At 55.6% G+C, this 16,187-nt stretch overlaps 1 protein-coding gene and 1 pseudogene across 1 annotated transcript; one reads left to right on the forward strand and one right to left on the reverse strand.

Moving 5' to 3' along the window:
- Positions 1-197: 197 nt before the first annotated feature.
- On the reverse strand, positions 198-5,660 carry LOC139017670 (phospholipase A and acyltransferase 4-like). The gene is made up of 4 exons (XM_070426281.1): positions 5,616-5,660; positions 5,174-5,362; positions 2,775-3,083; positions 198-1,537 (listed from the first exon to the last, which is right to left on the reverse strand). Exons 1-4 carry the CDS (start codon positions 5,658-5,660, stop codon positions 1,439-1,441), a joined length of 642 nt encoding a protein of 213 aa, XP_070282382.1. The 3' UTR covers positions 198-1,438.
- Positions 5,661-7,466: 1,806 nt separating this feature from the next.
- LOC139017671 (phospholipase A and acyltransferase 3-like) lies at positions 7,467-16,185 on the forward strand (annotated as a pseudogene).
- Positions 16,186-16,187: the final 2 nt, after the last annotated feature.

Raw genomic sequence — 16,187 nt, forward strand, 5'->3', positions numbered from 1 at the left:
AGAGTGTGAGGGGCTGTGCTGCCACCATGGAGAGCGGCCATTCAGTGGGGCCCCTGGTGGCAGAGGCCAGGGGGGAAGAGGAGAGCCTGGGACCCGCCCCTTTAGAGACCACGCCCAGGGCACACTAGGTACTAGCGGAGGGATACGCTGAGGAGGTTAATTTTTTAAAAAGACTTAATTTAATTTTTAGAGAAATTTTAGGTTTATAGAGACATTGAGAGGAAGGTACAGAGATTTCCCATATGCCCCGCCCCCCACTCACGCAGAGCCTCCCCATTATCCGCATCCCTGTCCAGAGCGTGTATTTTTGTTATAACTGATGAACCTACATCAGCACATCATAACAACCCACAGACCTTAGTTTAGCCCAAGATTCCCTCTGGGTGTGGTGCACTCTATGAATCTGGACACATTATAATGACACGTATCCGTCCTTACAGGGTCACACAGGAGTTTCACTGCCCTCAAAGTGGAGGTGACCCATTTTCAATATTTAACCAGGGGCAGCTTGAGCCATGGCAAGTTGGGCACGGGAAGATGATTTAATTCCATGTGGTCGTCACAGATGGGTGAGGAGTTGACCTTTGAGTTAGAAAAGAAAAATAAGCCCCATGGCTCAGTGGTTGAGCGTTGATCTATGAACCAGGAGGTCACAGTTCAATTCCTCATCAGGGCATATGCCCAGATTGCAGCTCAATCCCTGGTGTGGGATGTGCAGGAGGCAGCCGATCAATGATCTTCTCTCATTACTGATGTTTCTCTCTCTCCTTCTCCCTTCCTCTCTGAAAAAAATATGAAAGAAAAACAAAACTTCTAAAAAGGAGGGCTGACTGGAGGAGGAAGGAGGCACTGGAAAGATGCTGGGAGATGTTTATGCCTCATCAGGCGATTCAAGGACAGAGGGTGGGACTGCACGGGAGGTAACCGTGTGTTTCTTTTTGCACCATGAGAGTAAATGAATGACGGCTGCTGAGCACAGTGGTCAGTCTACAGAGAACAAGGAGACAATCCATGGAGCACCTGCTACAGGCCGGACAGGGGCTGGGGTCCTCCACCCACCACCACCTTATCTGATCCTCACGATGACCTTCCAGTGGGTCACTTCCCCGACTCTGGGGGAGGAAGGGACTGAGGCTCTGCGAGTCCAAGCTTTCCCCAGGTCACATGGACAGAAAACGCTGGGTCCCCACCAGGTGCCCAGGTCCTTCCGTTCAATTTTGGGAGCCACAGAAGCAGTGGAATTCCTCCCTGGAGGGTATGTAGGTTCATGTATGAATTCCTCAGTCTTGTCACAATCAGTCCATCCTTCAGCCAGAGAGAGAGGGGCAGTGAGAGACAGAACGACAGGTTGCCCGAGAGCTCGGGTCAGGGGGACAGCACTGTGCGAGGTCAGCTCTACAGAGGCTTCTAACACTGGGTTTTGTGCCCCTTCAGGCTGTCACTGGTGTTGGGATCGCTTCTTCATGACAGAACAGGCGAGAGCAGCCACAACTGCAGCTCCAAGGGTCACACTTGCTCCGGTCACGAACTTTTCTGCCTGGAAGTGAGCAGCCCAGGTTCAGAGTCCACAGCAAGTCCAGGCAGGTTGTCCCTCCCACCAAAGGGGCTGGAGGCCACACTCATGTTCCAACCCCTACCCCCCACCCGGGGCCTGGCCTCTCAGAGATGCTGGCCTTGTCCCAACAACCCTTTCCCTGGGAAGCCGAAGGTGTGACCACTTGTTAGTGCTGGGCTTGTCCGGATGTGTCCTGACAATTGGCAAGATGGAGTGATGGGATCCTTCTGTGTGAGCCTCCAGGGTGGGGCCATTTGGTCCTGATGGGGGTGGATAGGGGAGGGGGGCTCCTGGGGCCAGAGCTCTGGGGTGAAAGTGGGAATGACTCTGTGGTCTAGTCTACCTCTGCAGAGGGAGATGGTGGCAGAGCTGCGGGGAGAGGACAGGAAACCATGGCCTCACGAAACACTGTGCTCTGTGTACTGTTCCCAAGTGCAGCCTGGAAACTTCTATCTCCAGGCCCACCTCATATCTGAACTCCAGACTCACATGTCCAACTGCTACTCAACAGGTCCACCTGAATGTCTAACTGGTCACCTCAACACCCCACCTGAGCATCAAATCCTTAATTCCCCTCCCAATCCTGCTCCTCCTCCCCTCATCTCCTCCATCCAGGCTGCCCATCACCCAAACACAGGGGCTGTGAGCTCTGAAGGTGCTGTGGTTCAGCAGAAAGAGCTAGGAGCACTGGGCATTGAATCCTGCTTGTGCCTCTTACTAGCTGTGCTTTGGTAAGAGGGCGAAGAGAGAGCAGTAAAGATGTGCCCAGACCTTACAGAACATGTCCTTGAGCTCTTACATGGGCCACAGACCTTGAGCATCCCTTGCCCAGCTCTCTGGGGCCTTAGGAGACCTGTCCTGGTCCTGGGCTGGCCCAGACTTTCCCTGACAGCACACAGGGCATCAGGAGCTGCCTTTAGGGAGGGTCTTAGAGGCGAAGGATCCTAAAGGGATGGAGGTGTCCAGAGCCCCAGAGGTCCTCCAACATCCCCTCCTTCTGCACTTGGGGAAACAGGCCTCAGAGGAAGTGACTTGTTCAAAGACCCCAAGTGGATTAAAAGCAGATGTGAGATTTGTGCTCAAACATCCTGACTCCCAGCCAACAAGACTCTGAGAGCTCCCTTTTGATTTATTGAGGGTAATTGTTGCCTCTACCTTGTCACCCCAAGCCCAAGCAGACCTCCAGAAGGGAGAGGGAGCCCCCCAGCGAGAGCCTTACCTGCGGGCTGCGGGCCTTGCCGTATCTCAGATCGGTGACAAAGTGCTCACAGTTCCTGCTCAGAACACTGTACGCCAATTCCTTACCGACCATCTCCTCTGCAGAACTGATAATCTTGTTCACGGGCAGGGGTGAGTACTCGTGGTCCAAGTGGTTGTTGACCCGATAGCGGCAGCCCCCCACCACGTCACTCAGGAGCTCCCTTTTCACCATCCCTCTGCTGCTCAGCACGGAGAAGAGGCTGGAGGAGCCAGCCCCAGGGAACTCATCTGGAACCAGACACACGAGTGTCAGGAACTCAGGGGAGGCCTGGGAGGAAGAGAGGATTTCAGGCAGGGAGGAAGCAGGAAAAGAATCCACTATTCAGCTTTGTTTCTGTCCCTTCGCCAATGAGGTTGGAGGTTTCAGTGATTTTGCTCTTGTCCTTAACGAGCTGTGAATACTTTTCATGTTCATCAATGTTGTGATGGTCAGTGGCTGCCACTGTGTTCCATTATATGAATGGACATCATCTAGTTGACCAAGTCCCTATTATGGGCTGGTCCATACCTAATCCACCATAAACAACGGTAGTAAATTGTATTTGTTCATCTTTGCACTTGTGTGTTTCAGAAAGAGATCAAAGTTGTTTTAGTCCCACTGTGTTTCAGACTCTGCTGTGAAAATTTCATATATCCCCTCACTTATTCTCCTTCTGAATTTCATGGTAAATACTCTCATCTCCATTTGACAACCAATATTGGACCTTGAGGCATCATCAGCCTTTTCTGGCCCAGCTCTGGCCACATGGAGAGCCCACACAGCGCTTCCAGCTGGTGGCGTCCAAATCCCATTGAGCCTGGAGCCCGGGTTTTGCTCTCTAAGAGGAGGGAACTAAAGAGCACGCGAACCAGCAGGCTCCCTTTATGTGCTGAGTCTCGAGGCTGAGGCTGCACTGAGCACCCGTCCTTGAGGAAACACCACCTGCACTCACACAGCAGGACCCGGTCCTCACACTCACGCTCCCTGTTCCCAGCCTCCTAAGTGTCGTCTGCATTAGGTGGGTTTCGCTTACTATTTGCCATCCATTCTGACAGTTTTCCACTCTGTCAGTGTAGGTGACAGCGTACAGAACCTGGTCAGTGACAAGCAGATTCTTCTGATCGTGAGACGGTTTCTGTCCAGCGAGAACACAAACGCTTGCTATCCGAGGTGTGGGTGCCATTGCTCTGCAGGGCACCAGCCCCTGTGCTCCCAGTGCGTGGTCTCATCCCAGCACCTTTCTCTCATGGACGATACACAGTGTGGGGCCTGCCTGCTACTCTGACCGGCTGTCATCCTGCTTCTGCTGTCCCTGCGTCCATCAAGGTCCCAGGTGCTCGTGTGCGTCTGTGTGAGACTCTCTGTGATGTGTGACCTGGGAGAGCTGCTCCGTGGAGGGTGTTCAGGAAACCCTCTCAGGACGCCCTGTTCTGTGACATCCTCTGAGCAACAGGACACAGCACTGAGAGGCAGTCCCTTCCTGAGACCGGGACCCCCAGAGACGCTGCTGGTTTAGGGAAATCTGTCTGTGCGCCCAGCTAACGGGCCCGAGCTGGAGAGCGTCCAATGCGGGTGCAGCCCGGCTTCCCTGGGGTCCACGGACCTCTTTCCCTGCTGGGTCAGGACCTGAGGGACCACTGAGATGCCCCCAAGGGACAGGGATGTACAGTGAGCACAAGCCCTGCCCAGGGAGAACCCAGTGAGGGTTCCCAGGATGGCATTTGGCTTTGAATTGTTCTCATTAGGCTAATAAATCTTTGGTAAATCGTACTTTCAATCCCCCTTACCTGGGGGAGCCAGGTGGATCACATAACCATCGCCCACATAGAGGGCCCAGTGCGCGTAGCCAATTCGGGAAATCTCAATCAGGTTCCAGGGTTGGGCTCCTCACGAAACTGTAAGGAAACAGCCAGGAAGGTGAGACAGATCACAGGGAGCTGCAGAGGCCCGGGCTGGGAGCTGCAGCTGGGCCGGGGAGTACACGCTGATGTTCATCGCCTGGTGAGCGTGTGGAGGGGACTCTGGCCCCGGTGAGGCCCTCAGCCTCTGGCGCTGTTAGAGGTTGCCCTTGGGGAACTGGGAGCCTGGAATCTGGTTGCCCCGAGGGAGGGAAGCCTGGAAACATGTGCTTTGGGAGAGTGAAGAATTGTCCAGAGGGTGTGTGTAATGCATGCGTGTCTGTGTGTATTGTGCACACGTATGTTGTATGTGCTGTGTGTACCTGCACACACATGAGGATGCAAACGAGCAGACGTGGGTGTACTGTGCACGTGTCCGGAGGGTGATGACAGGATTGCTGTGTGCAAAGCCCCTTCCCGGAGGCTGGGCCCAGGCCCATCCTCGCCACGAGGGCAGCTGAGTCTGAGCTTCTGCCTCACACGCTGCCCGCAGGTGTTCACATGCCTGTTCCCTGGCTGTGCATGGCCCCCAGGCTCCTCCTCATACTCTGCCCCTCCAGCCCCGGTGCACCCGCCCTCGGAGATGCCGACCTGAGGGACAGGAACTGACTTCCTAGTAAGGGGACTGAGCTCTGAGGAGGCCCTAGTGTGGCTGCCCAGCTTCCGGAGCTGGGAGCGGGGGAGGGGGAGACAGGGCTCACACACTCAGGCCGCAGGCTCTGCTGGCACTTTCCCCACCATGACTGCCACCGCCCACAGCCCAGGGGCAGGAAGCAGCACCCCTTGCTCAGCTGGGGAAACTGAGGATCAGAGAGGCAGAGGGACTTGCCCAGGGACACTCAGCTGGCAGTGGCCGCAACGGGTCTTCTCTGTCTTGTCTCCTCCTCATCCCCTTTCCTCCCTCCCTCCCTGCCTTGCTCACCTCTCCCTGCTCCTCAGTGTCCTGCCCAGGGCACCTCTGCTTCATGATTAGAGAATTTTTCAGCTTTTCTGTGTCTCTGTGTCTGACCTCAGTGAATGAGAAACCTCCTGCATCCGTCACCCCAGGCGGCCCAACCTGAGGCCAGGGCTCCGCTTCCTTTGCCCCATTCCATGCCGGTGCCCAGCAGCCCACACTCACCCTGAACACTTCTCCTGATTCACTTCCTCGTCCACCTCCCGCCCATGACTCTGTCCAGGGCACCCAGTCCTGGATTTTGTGACCCACAGTTTCCGGACAAGGTTCCTGCCTCCTGTCCCTTCACCTCCACATCCAGTCCCCCAGGACCCCCGGTGTCCTACCCACATGTCCCATCTGTCCATCACCCTCCTCTGGCCTCAGGGCACAGGATGCCCCTGGGCAGCCACAGCCCCTCCTGACCCTTCCTCACCCTCCTCGCCCTCTCTGCCCTCGGCCCCCCGGGCTGGCTGAAGGCCTTGCCTTTCCCTCCCCACAGCTCCCTCTGGCCTCTGCTCCTCTGCACCCCCCTTCTTTCTGCCCCCAGGCCCTGCCCCACGCCCTCCCTCTCTGCTCCCCCCCAGACAGACCCCTCCTCTGAGGAGCTGCCCTGAAGGCCCAGCCTGGCTCAGCTGCCACGCTCAGGGTCCCCAGACCCCGGGACCACCACCTCTCCCCACGTGATCCTGCTCTGCTGTGGTCCCTGTGCCTGTCTCACCCCCTCTGGGCTTGGAGCTCCATCAGGGGGTCCTGTGTGCTCGGCCCCCCCTCCCTGCATCTTCTGGGTTCTGAGAGGAGCCTGGTTTGGAACAGGAGGGAAGGACCTGTGGGAGCAGGAGGGCTGGAGGGCCAGGGGGCCAGGGCTCAGGCCAGGCAGGCACAGAGTTGGTGTCCATCTGGGGGAGAACAAGGGCATTTCTCACTCTGAAGGGAAATGTTGGATTCAGGTGAGGCCTGGGCACTGTCCCAGGAGCAGGCAGGGAGCTGGGGCCTGGTCTGGGGGAGGCAGTGGTTCCCAGGAGCAGTGAAGCAGGTGGACTGAGCTCTGGAGGGTGCAGGCGCCTTCCCGGAATCGCCCCACTTTCTGTAAGAGCCCCCCCAGCTGGCTGCTTTCCCTGCACACCAGGCTCTGGCCAGCCCCTCCCGGGATCCTGTGTGATCAGGACACCAGGGCTATTGGAGGCGGGGAGCTGTCCCCATTTGACCCTGAGAATGGAATGCATGGCATCAGGCAGACACATGCCTGGGAGGAAGGAGGAGCAAGAACAGAGGGGCTGGGGAGGCATGAACCCCAGCAGCAGCTGAGCCCCACGGCTACATGTCCTGCAGGCACAGGCCCCCGGAGAGGATTGATCTGGCTCAGGACGGCATTGGTGCTGAGGTGGACAGTCTCTGCCCTAAAGCCCTCACTCAGATCACAGAAGAGGAGGCCAGGCTAATGAGTCCATAACCGGGGTGAAATGGAAACAAGAAACACTCAATTAAGATAAAAAGCAGAAGTAGAAAAAGAAGGGAATAGAGAAATCTTAGGACAAATAGAAAACAACATGTTTCTAAATAACCCCTGTGAGAACCAATCCTGAACCCTAAAAAAAGTGTTAAATTGAGGTGAGTAAGTTAATACACACAAATAAATAGACAATAGATAAAAATCCATGCGATGCAGGTACAGGAGCAGTGAACGTGAAATGTGAATGCTCACTGCTCACATGGGGGAAGAGGAAGTCTCCAATTACTATTCCAGCTCCATCTCAAGAAACAGGAAAGGGGAGGAGAAAACCAAGGCCAGTGCAAGGAAGGAAATAACAGAGCCCAGAAGCCAGTGAAACTGAAAACACAGACAGAACAGAGAAAATCGAACAAACAAAAGCTGGGTCTTTGAAAACATCGATTATGTCAACAAACTCGTTCATTAAAGGATGACAAAGGAAAAGAGAGAAGATGCTGATTACCAGGATTGGGAAGGGAGGCGGGGCTGTTACTACAGAGCCTGCGGGCACCGGGGCTCCCAGGGGTCCTGTGCACAGCGTTACTCACACTTGACATTCTGGGTGAAATGGGCCAATTGCTTGAAAAAGCACAACGTACACACCTCAGGGAGAACAGAGACCTCACCTCTCTTCAGGGTGTTTCAGTGCCAGGAACCACTCACGTGCTGGTCACACCCACAGCGGAGGCCTTGAGGGGGACGAAGGCAGGAAGTTGGGTGGGAGCCACACTGAGCCAGTGCAACCAGGACACGAGCGTCAGAAGTTTTTGTCTTCCTGGGCTGGGTCAGAGGGAAAACGAAACTCTTGATCATAGAAGGCTGGGCCCGAGGCAGCAGCACAGACACCCCTGCACAGAAGGATGGCTCCGGTAAGTCCCCAGAAAGCTTTTATTTCAAACACCGCAATCCTGTTAGTGGTGATGATGTGGGTCTCCTTGCTGGGCTGCAGCTCTGGCACCGAGGGGCACGGGCGCCTGCTGAGGCCTGAGGGTCCACTACCCGGGACGGGAGGGCTCCCCAGAGCCTTCTTAAGGAGGCAGGAATGGTGGGCTCATGGTGGGGGCAGCCTCTGCCCACTGCCCAGTCCCACCTCCTCAGTCACACTGTCCTGCGTGGCTGCGATGAGCTGGGAGGGAGGGACGGGAAAATGGCTCCCAGCGGTGTGGGGCCGAGGCAGGGACTGCAGGAAGGGTTCTTATCCATCCTTCACCTCCAAGAAGCTCACCCGTTCCCTCTGCTTTTCTTTCCATCCCTCTCTTCCCCTTCCATACGTTGCTCCTTCCTTCTGGCTCCGTAACAGTCACATTTCCAAATGCTCACTGCATCCTGACACCATGCAAAAGGCTTTTATTTAATCTCTGCTTCAAGTATGTGAGCACATTTTCCTTATTAACTGCCCCCCTCCCCCTCCCCAAACCCAAATGGAAACCTAACATTGAGGCTAAAGTCCCCTGCACCGCCCCCCGCACACAGTCCCTCCTCTGTGTGGCTCGGTACGTGTCCTGCCAGATGTTTTCTAGTCCTTTGCATATAGACGTGTATCCACCTTTTAAGTTTTGTTTTGTGGCTTTGGGTTTTGCTGTCATTCTTAACTTGGTTGTCTGAGTACAGTTCACTTAGGAAATGCTTGAATCTTTTCCTTTATTTACCAGCTTTTGAAATAATATGGTGATTCTTTTGTATCCTCCAAAGGTAACGAATGCATTTCTAAAAATGTCATTATGAACACACTAGACCCTGGTGCATGAATTCGTGCACCAGTTGGGTTCCTTGGCCTTCCCTGCGGGATCAGGACAAAACTGGCTCTCCGACATCCCCCGAGGGGTCTTGGATTGTGAGAGGATGCAGGCCAGGCTGAGGGACCCACTGGTACACAATTGGGGCCAGGAAGGGATGTGGTCAGTTCGCCAGCTGGGGAGGGGCCATTCGAGGGCTCCAGGGTGTGTCTGGCTTATCTCCCTCAGTCCCCAAGAGCCAGACCCCAGCAGCAAGCTTACCTACCAGTTGAAGCATCTTCCCCCTGGTGGTCAGTGCATGTCATAGGGACTGGTCTACCATTCGACTGTCTGCCCCTTGGTGATCAGTGCATGTCATAGCGAGCAGTTGAGGGGCCTTCGCATATCATTAACATATGCTTTGATTGGTTGAAGGGATGACTGGACAGCCAGACACTTAGCATATTAGGCTTTTATTATATAGGGTTGATATCATTGTTCACATATCTGATGTGTTTCTTTTTGATGATCAAATTGTTCCATCTTTGGTCAAGTGGACCTATGATGCCAGTAGTGAAAAGCTTTTCTCTCAACCATGTCTCCCCAGCAGACTTCCGGTTGGCAGCCACCCTCACTTCACCCAGCAACAGCCACCCACCCTGGTCATGGTGCTCGGGGCCCTTGTGACCCCGCTCACCTGAGTCAGGGAGGAGAGGTGCTGGCTGACCTCGGAGAGATCCTAAAATAGAACTTGTGTGATACAGGCGTGTTTCGCATTACCAGTGGGATGAGGGCAACATACTTCCTGCTCATGCTTGGAGCTCCATCTACTAGGGCACTGCCCTGCCACCAACTCCACTCACACCCTGGGGTCCCCAGCTGGGTTTTGGCCTGGAGCCCAAACTTCAGCTGCCCCGGTCTGCCTGGGATGGTCTGGGATTTTAAGGGTGCAGCGTTGGTAACATGCAGACCTAGGTTTCGATCTTTCTCTTCTATTCACTGGGTAAGGATCTTTGCATGTTACCTAACCTTCCTGAGACTCAGTCTTCTCATCTGTCAAATGGGGTAATGACAGTTTGTGGTCAAAGGAGTGATGGATATGAAATGTGGGCCCCGTTGAGCACCGTGTCTGGCTGTGCTGGTCAGGGCTCTATCACTCAGAATCACTCAGGCCCTGCGAAAAGTGGGGGCCCTTGATGACGCATTTGAGACTTCCTGGGCGTCATATACTCACTCACTGACACCAACATGCTCTGGCATAAGATGTGCTCATGCCCGTGTCTGCACACCCATGTCTCGGCCACACCCCCGTGCTGCACACCTGCCCACACCTCCCCTCCGGACACCCTGTCCATCTCTTCTTTGTCCCCTAAAGAGCTCACTTCCAGTTCAGCAGCCCCAGTAAAGGAGGGACTTTGCGTCTGTGGGAGGAGAGCGCCCTCTTCCATTTCCTGAAGGAAATGATCAGAGGGCGCTTGCAGGCTGGGCTGGGGCTCCTCACAGGTCAGGTTCTAGAATGTTCCCTGTGAGGACTAACCTCAGCCTGTCTCTGGTTTTCAGTCACAGGCCAAACTGAAACCTGGAGACCTGATTGAGATTTTCCGCCCTGGTTACGCACACTGGGCCCTCTACGTGGGGCATGGCTACGTGGTGCACCTGACGTCTACAGGTGAGGCTGGTTCTCTGCTGAAGCTCAGGGCAGAGGTGGGAGTGTTAGCGGCTGCACACTCGTGTGCTGTTCTCACCCAGTGCCTGGATGGTGGGCTCTCCCTGGCCATTGGCTGCATGATGTTCCCTGGTAGGTCTGCAGCCGCTCCTCTTCCTCAGCAGTGAGTTCGTGAAGGACGGATTGTTGGTCTTTGTTCCAGGTGATACTGGGGTTCACTTCCAGCCAACCCACTGTCCCAGGGAAGCACCCCTTTTTGTGCTCCATGTTCTGGGGGCAGATGAGTAGGACACAGCGTACAGCTGGCTCCGAGGCATGGAAGGAGCGAGGGCCTCCCACTTAGCAGCACCCGTTTGGGGTCCTGAGGCCTCCGCTTGCCGACCTGTGACTTGCCCGTGTGACTTGCCCCCTAAGTTCAGCTGCACCCTCTGTAGAGCAATGAGAACCCACCTCCCAGTCATGCATAGTGGGATGCAGGACAGCACGGGGGAGCTCAGGCAGGGTCTGGAGGGTGCTGGGCCAACTTCCCTTCCCTCCCAGAGCTTCGTGGCATTAAAGCAAAGGCTGAAAGCCTGGGAACCACCAACAGCAGGAAATTGGCCAAATATAATCAGTGCCTGAATTTCATGGCAGACGGTGCCACCGTTACAAACAGCTGTATGGAGGTGTGTGCATACACATGTGAATTTGAAAGCCAAACGCAGGCTTTAAAAAATTAAGCTTATTGAGGAATAACTTACTATTTTATTTTTTTGTAATCCTCATCTGAGGATATTTTTTCCATTGATTTTTAGAGAAGTGGGAGTGGGGAGAGAAACATCAGTGTGAGATATTTCTCTCTCTCACCCTCTCTGTGAACCTGATGATGCTCAAGCCAACTGATCCACACTGGCCAGGGTCAAATGCCCTTTTAAAAAGAAAATAAGAACTGGTGAACTAAAGTGTACACACACACACACACACACACACACACAGTCAGTGAATGCAGAAGCTGGTCATTGGATGAGCTGGCTGTTCAGAGGTTGACGTCATACCAACAGGCTTTCTGTGAGCCCAGCTCCATCCGGCAGGTCCACTGGCCCCTCCCTGAGGGCTCCAGGGCCCATCACTCACCTTCTCCTGTCAGCTTTCCCAGAAGCCGGGGTGAGGCAGGAGGCGGGCGTCCTGTTAGGGGCCAATCTGAGAATTCAGAGCTGGGAGAGGGTGGCCACCACCTGACCCAGGCCCTTCCATCTGTAAGTGATGAAAGCCCCTGAGAGGAGAAGGGACTGGCCTGAGGCCACACGGTGGGTGGGGCTCTGGGTTGGCAGGTCAGGCCTGGGCTTGCTCAGCAGCCTCCTTTCCTACTATTGAAAACATGTCACCCTGGCCGCTGAGGGCCCACCCCGCTCTGGCTGGGGCTGCACCTGGGGTCTGTGCCCTGTACCCTCTGCCCCTCCTGCATCTTTCAGGGACATCTGAGCCCACAGGGGCCTTTAGAAGAATCCACATCCTTGGCTTTAGAAATGAGGAGTCAGAGTCCAGGGGCATCTGTGACTTCTCCAAGGGCACCCAGGCGGGGGTCGGCCTGTGTTTGAGGTTGAAGCCAGGCAGGTGGGCCGGCCTTTCCCCAGCTCATCCTCACTGATGAAGCCCAGTGCAGTGGGGCTGCCTGCTTGCCCGCTCTCAGCCCTGACCATCGGCCTCTTTCCTCTTTGGGAACCACAGGTGAAATCGGGGGAGCGGGGTCAGCCAGCCTCATGTGCGCCCTGATAGACAAGGCCATAGTGAAGAAGGAGCTGCTTTATTTTGTTGCCGGGAAACACACGTAGCGTGTCAATAACAAGCATGACCAGAAGTACCCACCGCTGCCTCCCAGCGATATTGTGCGCCGCGCGGAGGAGAAGGTGGGGCAGGAGATGGTCTACAAGGTGACCAGCGACAACTGTGAGCACTTTGTGAACGAGCTGCGCTACGGAGTCTCCCGCAGCGACCAGGTGCGTCCTCAGCCCGTGTCCCTGTCCCCAGGAACCAGACCTTTCCCTCCGCTGACAGTGGCTGGGCATCATGTGGGCGGGGGTGGAGGCATGAAGGCCACAAAATAGCAGGGACATAATCCATGCCCCGAGGGAGTGACAGTCGGGGTAGGGATGAGACTGGGGAGAAGTGCCAGTCGCTGTGCAGACCATGAGGTAGGGGGTGATGTTGCAGCCATGACAGTCACCCCTGGCCCCTCCCATAGCTCCAGAGGAGAGTTGTTTTATCCCCACTTCACAGATGGGGAAACTGAGGCTCATGGTGCTTTCCTCGCTCACCCAAACTCATTCCACCACTAGGCATCGAGTCTCTAGCACCTGACAGCCACGTGCAGAGGTGGGATTTGAACCCAGGTGCCTGATCTAGGAGGCATCACAGAAGAGGCAACATTCGAGCTGAATCTGATTTCTTTTTTAAAAGAAATCTATTTCATTGATTTCAGAGAGGAAGGGAAAGGGATAGAGAGTTAGAAACATTGATGAGAGAGAAACATCGATCAGCTGTCTCCAGCACACTCCCTACCGGGGCTGTGCCTGCATCCAAGGTACATGTCCTTGACTGGAATCAAACCTGGGACCCTCAGTCCGCAGGCCTTCCTCAATCATGTGATCAGACCTGGCAGGGGGCTGGCTTGGGCCCCTGTGCCATAGTTTGCTGACTCCTGGTCTCAGATAATCTGAAAAACTACATACCCCTCACACATTCTTAGCTGACATCAAACATTTAAAAAGTTTATAGATACTAAAGAGTTCAGAGGATGGCATTTTTGGTACGTGGTACATATGTGTATTTTCTTCACGTCCTTGGCGTTGCACAGTTAGCTCACGCAGTTAATGGAAAATGCCTGCATGTCATTTGAATACACAGAGCAGGCATTCCTGCCAACCAGTCAGCCAAAGCAGACCTAATTTCATTCATTTATTTATATTTATTTATTGTTAGTCCTCATCCAAGGATATTTTTCTATTGATTTTTAGAGAGTGGAAGGGAGGGGAGAGACACAGAGAGAGAAACATTGATGTGAGCGAGGCATATTAATTAGTTGCCTCCCCCCTGAGCCCCATCTAGGGCCGAGGATGAGCTTGCAACTGAGGTACATGCCCTTGACTTGAATCGAACCTGGAACCCTTCTTTCCACTGTATCCACTGAGCCAAACCAGCTAGGGCCAGACTTCACTTCTTTTAGGAAAAAAGCTGGATTCCCCTTCCCCACAACTCAAATGAATACATTACAGCACGTTTCCATGGCAACTGTCTGGGGCCAGAATTCCCATCTAAAGTAACAGAGGTGGAGGGAGCCTCCCAGGGGGGATGTGGTCTCCTGGTTCTTCCCACGGCCGGTCTGTCTGGGAGCAGTGGGTGCCCCATCCTCGCTGGAACCTTGCGCCTCGTCCAAGGCTGCAGATCCCGGTGGGTGAGGACAACACTCCTCTTCTGTGAGGGGAGAAAGGCTGTGGTGAAAGGGGCGGGGCAGGGAACCCACTGGGAACTGCTCCCTGGTGCCCGCGGGGACCCTGCTGTGGGGTCTCCCCCCTTTGAGCTGAGGTGGGAGGCGTGGCAGCCTGAGGTCTGGGCTGCCCATCATGCATCTGTGCTGAACCCCCGAGGTCCAATCTGGGAGACCCCAGCGTTTCAGGGGTGGTTGGCTGTCTGCTGTGCTCCCGAGCGACTGGGGGGAGGTCTCTTCCCCTGAGCAGCTTGTCCCTGGCGCCTCTCTTCTGAGCTCCTCCACAGCCAGGAACTCAGCCTTGCCTGTCTGTCTCCCTCTTACTCCTTCCTGCTCCCTGACTCTGTGTCTACAGAGACTCCTTTCATCTGCCTCCATAAATGAGTGGGCGCCCCTAGGCCGGCCCCAGCCCCTGAAATGCCTGCGGGAGAAGCGGAAGGCTGCCAGGAGAAGGGACTGTCCAGCCAACCTCTGAGCCGGGCCCTGAGCGCCTCTCAGAGCGCTTACTGTCAGGGGCTGCCACTGGGAACCCCCTCTGCCCAGGACGGGCATGTGTGGCCTGCAGCTCAGGAGTGTGGCTCTCAAGGACCTGGGCACTTATTGGTCCTTGAGCACTCAAGGTCCAGTCATTGGAAATGTCGTGGTCCATCCTGGCTGCGTAGCTCCGCTGGTTGGGCATCACCCTGCGCACCAAGAGGTCGCCAGTTCAGTTCCTGGTCAGGCTCAGGCGTTGCGGGCTTGACCCCACAGGGGTGTGAGCAGGAGGCAGCCCATGGATGTGCTCTCACATGGATGCTTCTCTCTCTCCCTCTCCCTCCCCCTCTCTCAAAATCAATAAACTATTCTTAACAAAAAACATGTAGAGAGATGCAGTGTCAGGAGGGCCGGGCCTCTGCCTCCACTCCCGTGGGAGCCTGGGAGCCTGGCTCCATCCGTCCAGCTGGCAGACACCGGGCCCAACCGCACCGATGCTGACCGGCCCTTTGCAAATTCCCATTTCACGAGCTCCTGAGCCCTCACTGTCCCCCTCCTGTGCGCACCCTTTAAAACACCAGGCACCTCTGTGCCAGTCAGAGCGGAGCTGAGGAAAGTCTGTTTATCGCTGACACGTGGGAGCGAGTCTGAGTGTCTCTGAATGAAGTGGGCGGTGCGGGCTCTCCTTCTCCAGCCGCTCACGTGGCGCCAAGTCACGGTCTTCCACAGAAACCTGCTATGTGCTCTGTGTTGAGTATTTTTCCTTCGGGGGAGGAGGCTTAGGTGGGCTTGTTAGGACACCAGGCGTCCTGGTCCCTGGCACTGGGTGTGGGGTGGCTTTGGGGAGTTCTTCCCGCTGTCCCTCCTCAGTCTTCTCCTCTGTACAGTGGGCATCTAACACGGGTATCAGTAGGGTCTGGGGGCAGATTGAGACAATTGAGAGCCTGGGGAGTCCTGCCCAGTGTTGACGCCTGGAAAGCAGCCGCTCTCGGGGTCTTCGCCGGCTTCCCCAGCACAGCGCTGTGGGTAGGGGTGGCTCACACGGCGTTGCATAGTTCACGACCCTGAGGGACCATCCTGGTGTCTCCACCGCCTCATCCCTGCTGTCCGAGTGTCCGCTTCCTTGTCCAGAACCCTCCCCGGTCAGCACAGAAGCAGGTGATCTCACTCCAGAAGCCGCTGCCCAGTCACGACATGGGATAAGCAGCTCCCCCACCAGCGCCCACGCTGTGCCTGGGCCGGGCTCAGCTCCTGGGCTGCCCAGAACCATCCTGGCCCAGCCCTGGGTTGTGAGAGCTCACACGGGTGTTTCCCCAACTCTGCACTTGCTTCAGGCTCCCAGTGGCCAGCCCTAACCTAGATCGTCCGGGCACTGCCTGTGTCCTTCCCCCGGCACCCCCCTGTGGCTTTCTGAGCCTTTCAGCACCTACAGGGCCGCTGTCTCCCTCACACCCACAGCTCCTTCCCCCACCCGTTCTCTCCCTGCCTCTTCTCTGCTCTCCTGGTGGCCTGTTGCCCTGCAAACACCCGCTCCTTCTATGGTTCCGTTGAGGGGACCCGGGTCTCTCCTGAGTGAAGATTCTTGGTGGGTGTGTCTGTGGCCAGGCCCCTGACGAGGAGTGTGACGCCCGTCTCTTGTGCTGCAGGTCAACGAAGCGGTCCTGGCTGGCAGCATGATGGCTGGCGGCATGATGCTCCGCATGGCATTCTGCTATTTACCTGGTTTGTCAGTAGGCCTGGGCCTGGGCCT

Source organism: Myotis yumanensis, unplaced genomic scaffold, assembly GCF_028538775.1.
Source record: "Myotis yumanensis isolate MYYU_CA2020_CCGP unplaced genomic scaffold, mMyoYum1.0.hap1 SCAF_10, whole genome shotgun sequence".
In the NCBI taxonomy this organism is placed as follows: Eukaryota; Metazoa; Chordata; class Mammalia; order Chiroptera; family Vespertilionidae; genus Myotis; species Myotis yumanensis.

Bases quoted from the DNA above. Each gene is read 5' to 3' on its own strand.
- LOC139017670 (XM_070426281.1), bottom strand. From the start codon at position 5,660: ATGAAGCAGAGGTGCCCTGGGCAGGACACTGAGGAGCAGGGAGAG. The intron at 3,084-5,173 runs GTGAGGCAGAAG...TCTTCCTCCCAG, and splicing joins TGAACACCTGCGGGCAGCGT to GCCTCCCCTGAGTTCCTGAC. The intron at 1,538-2,774 runs GTAAGGCTCTCG...GCTCACTTCCAG, and splicing joins GCAAGGCCCGCAGCCCGCAG to GCAGAAAAGTTCGTGACCGG.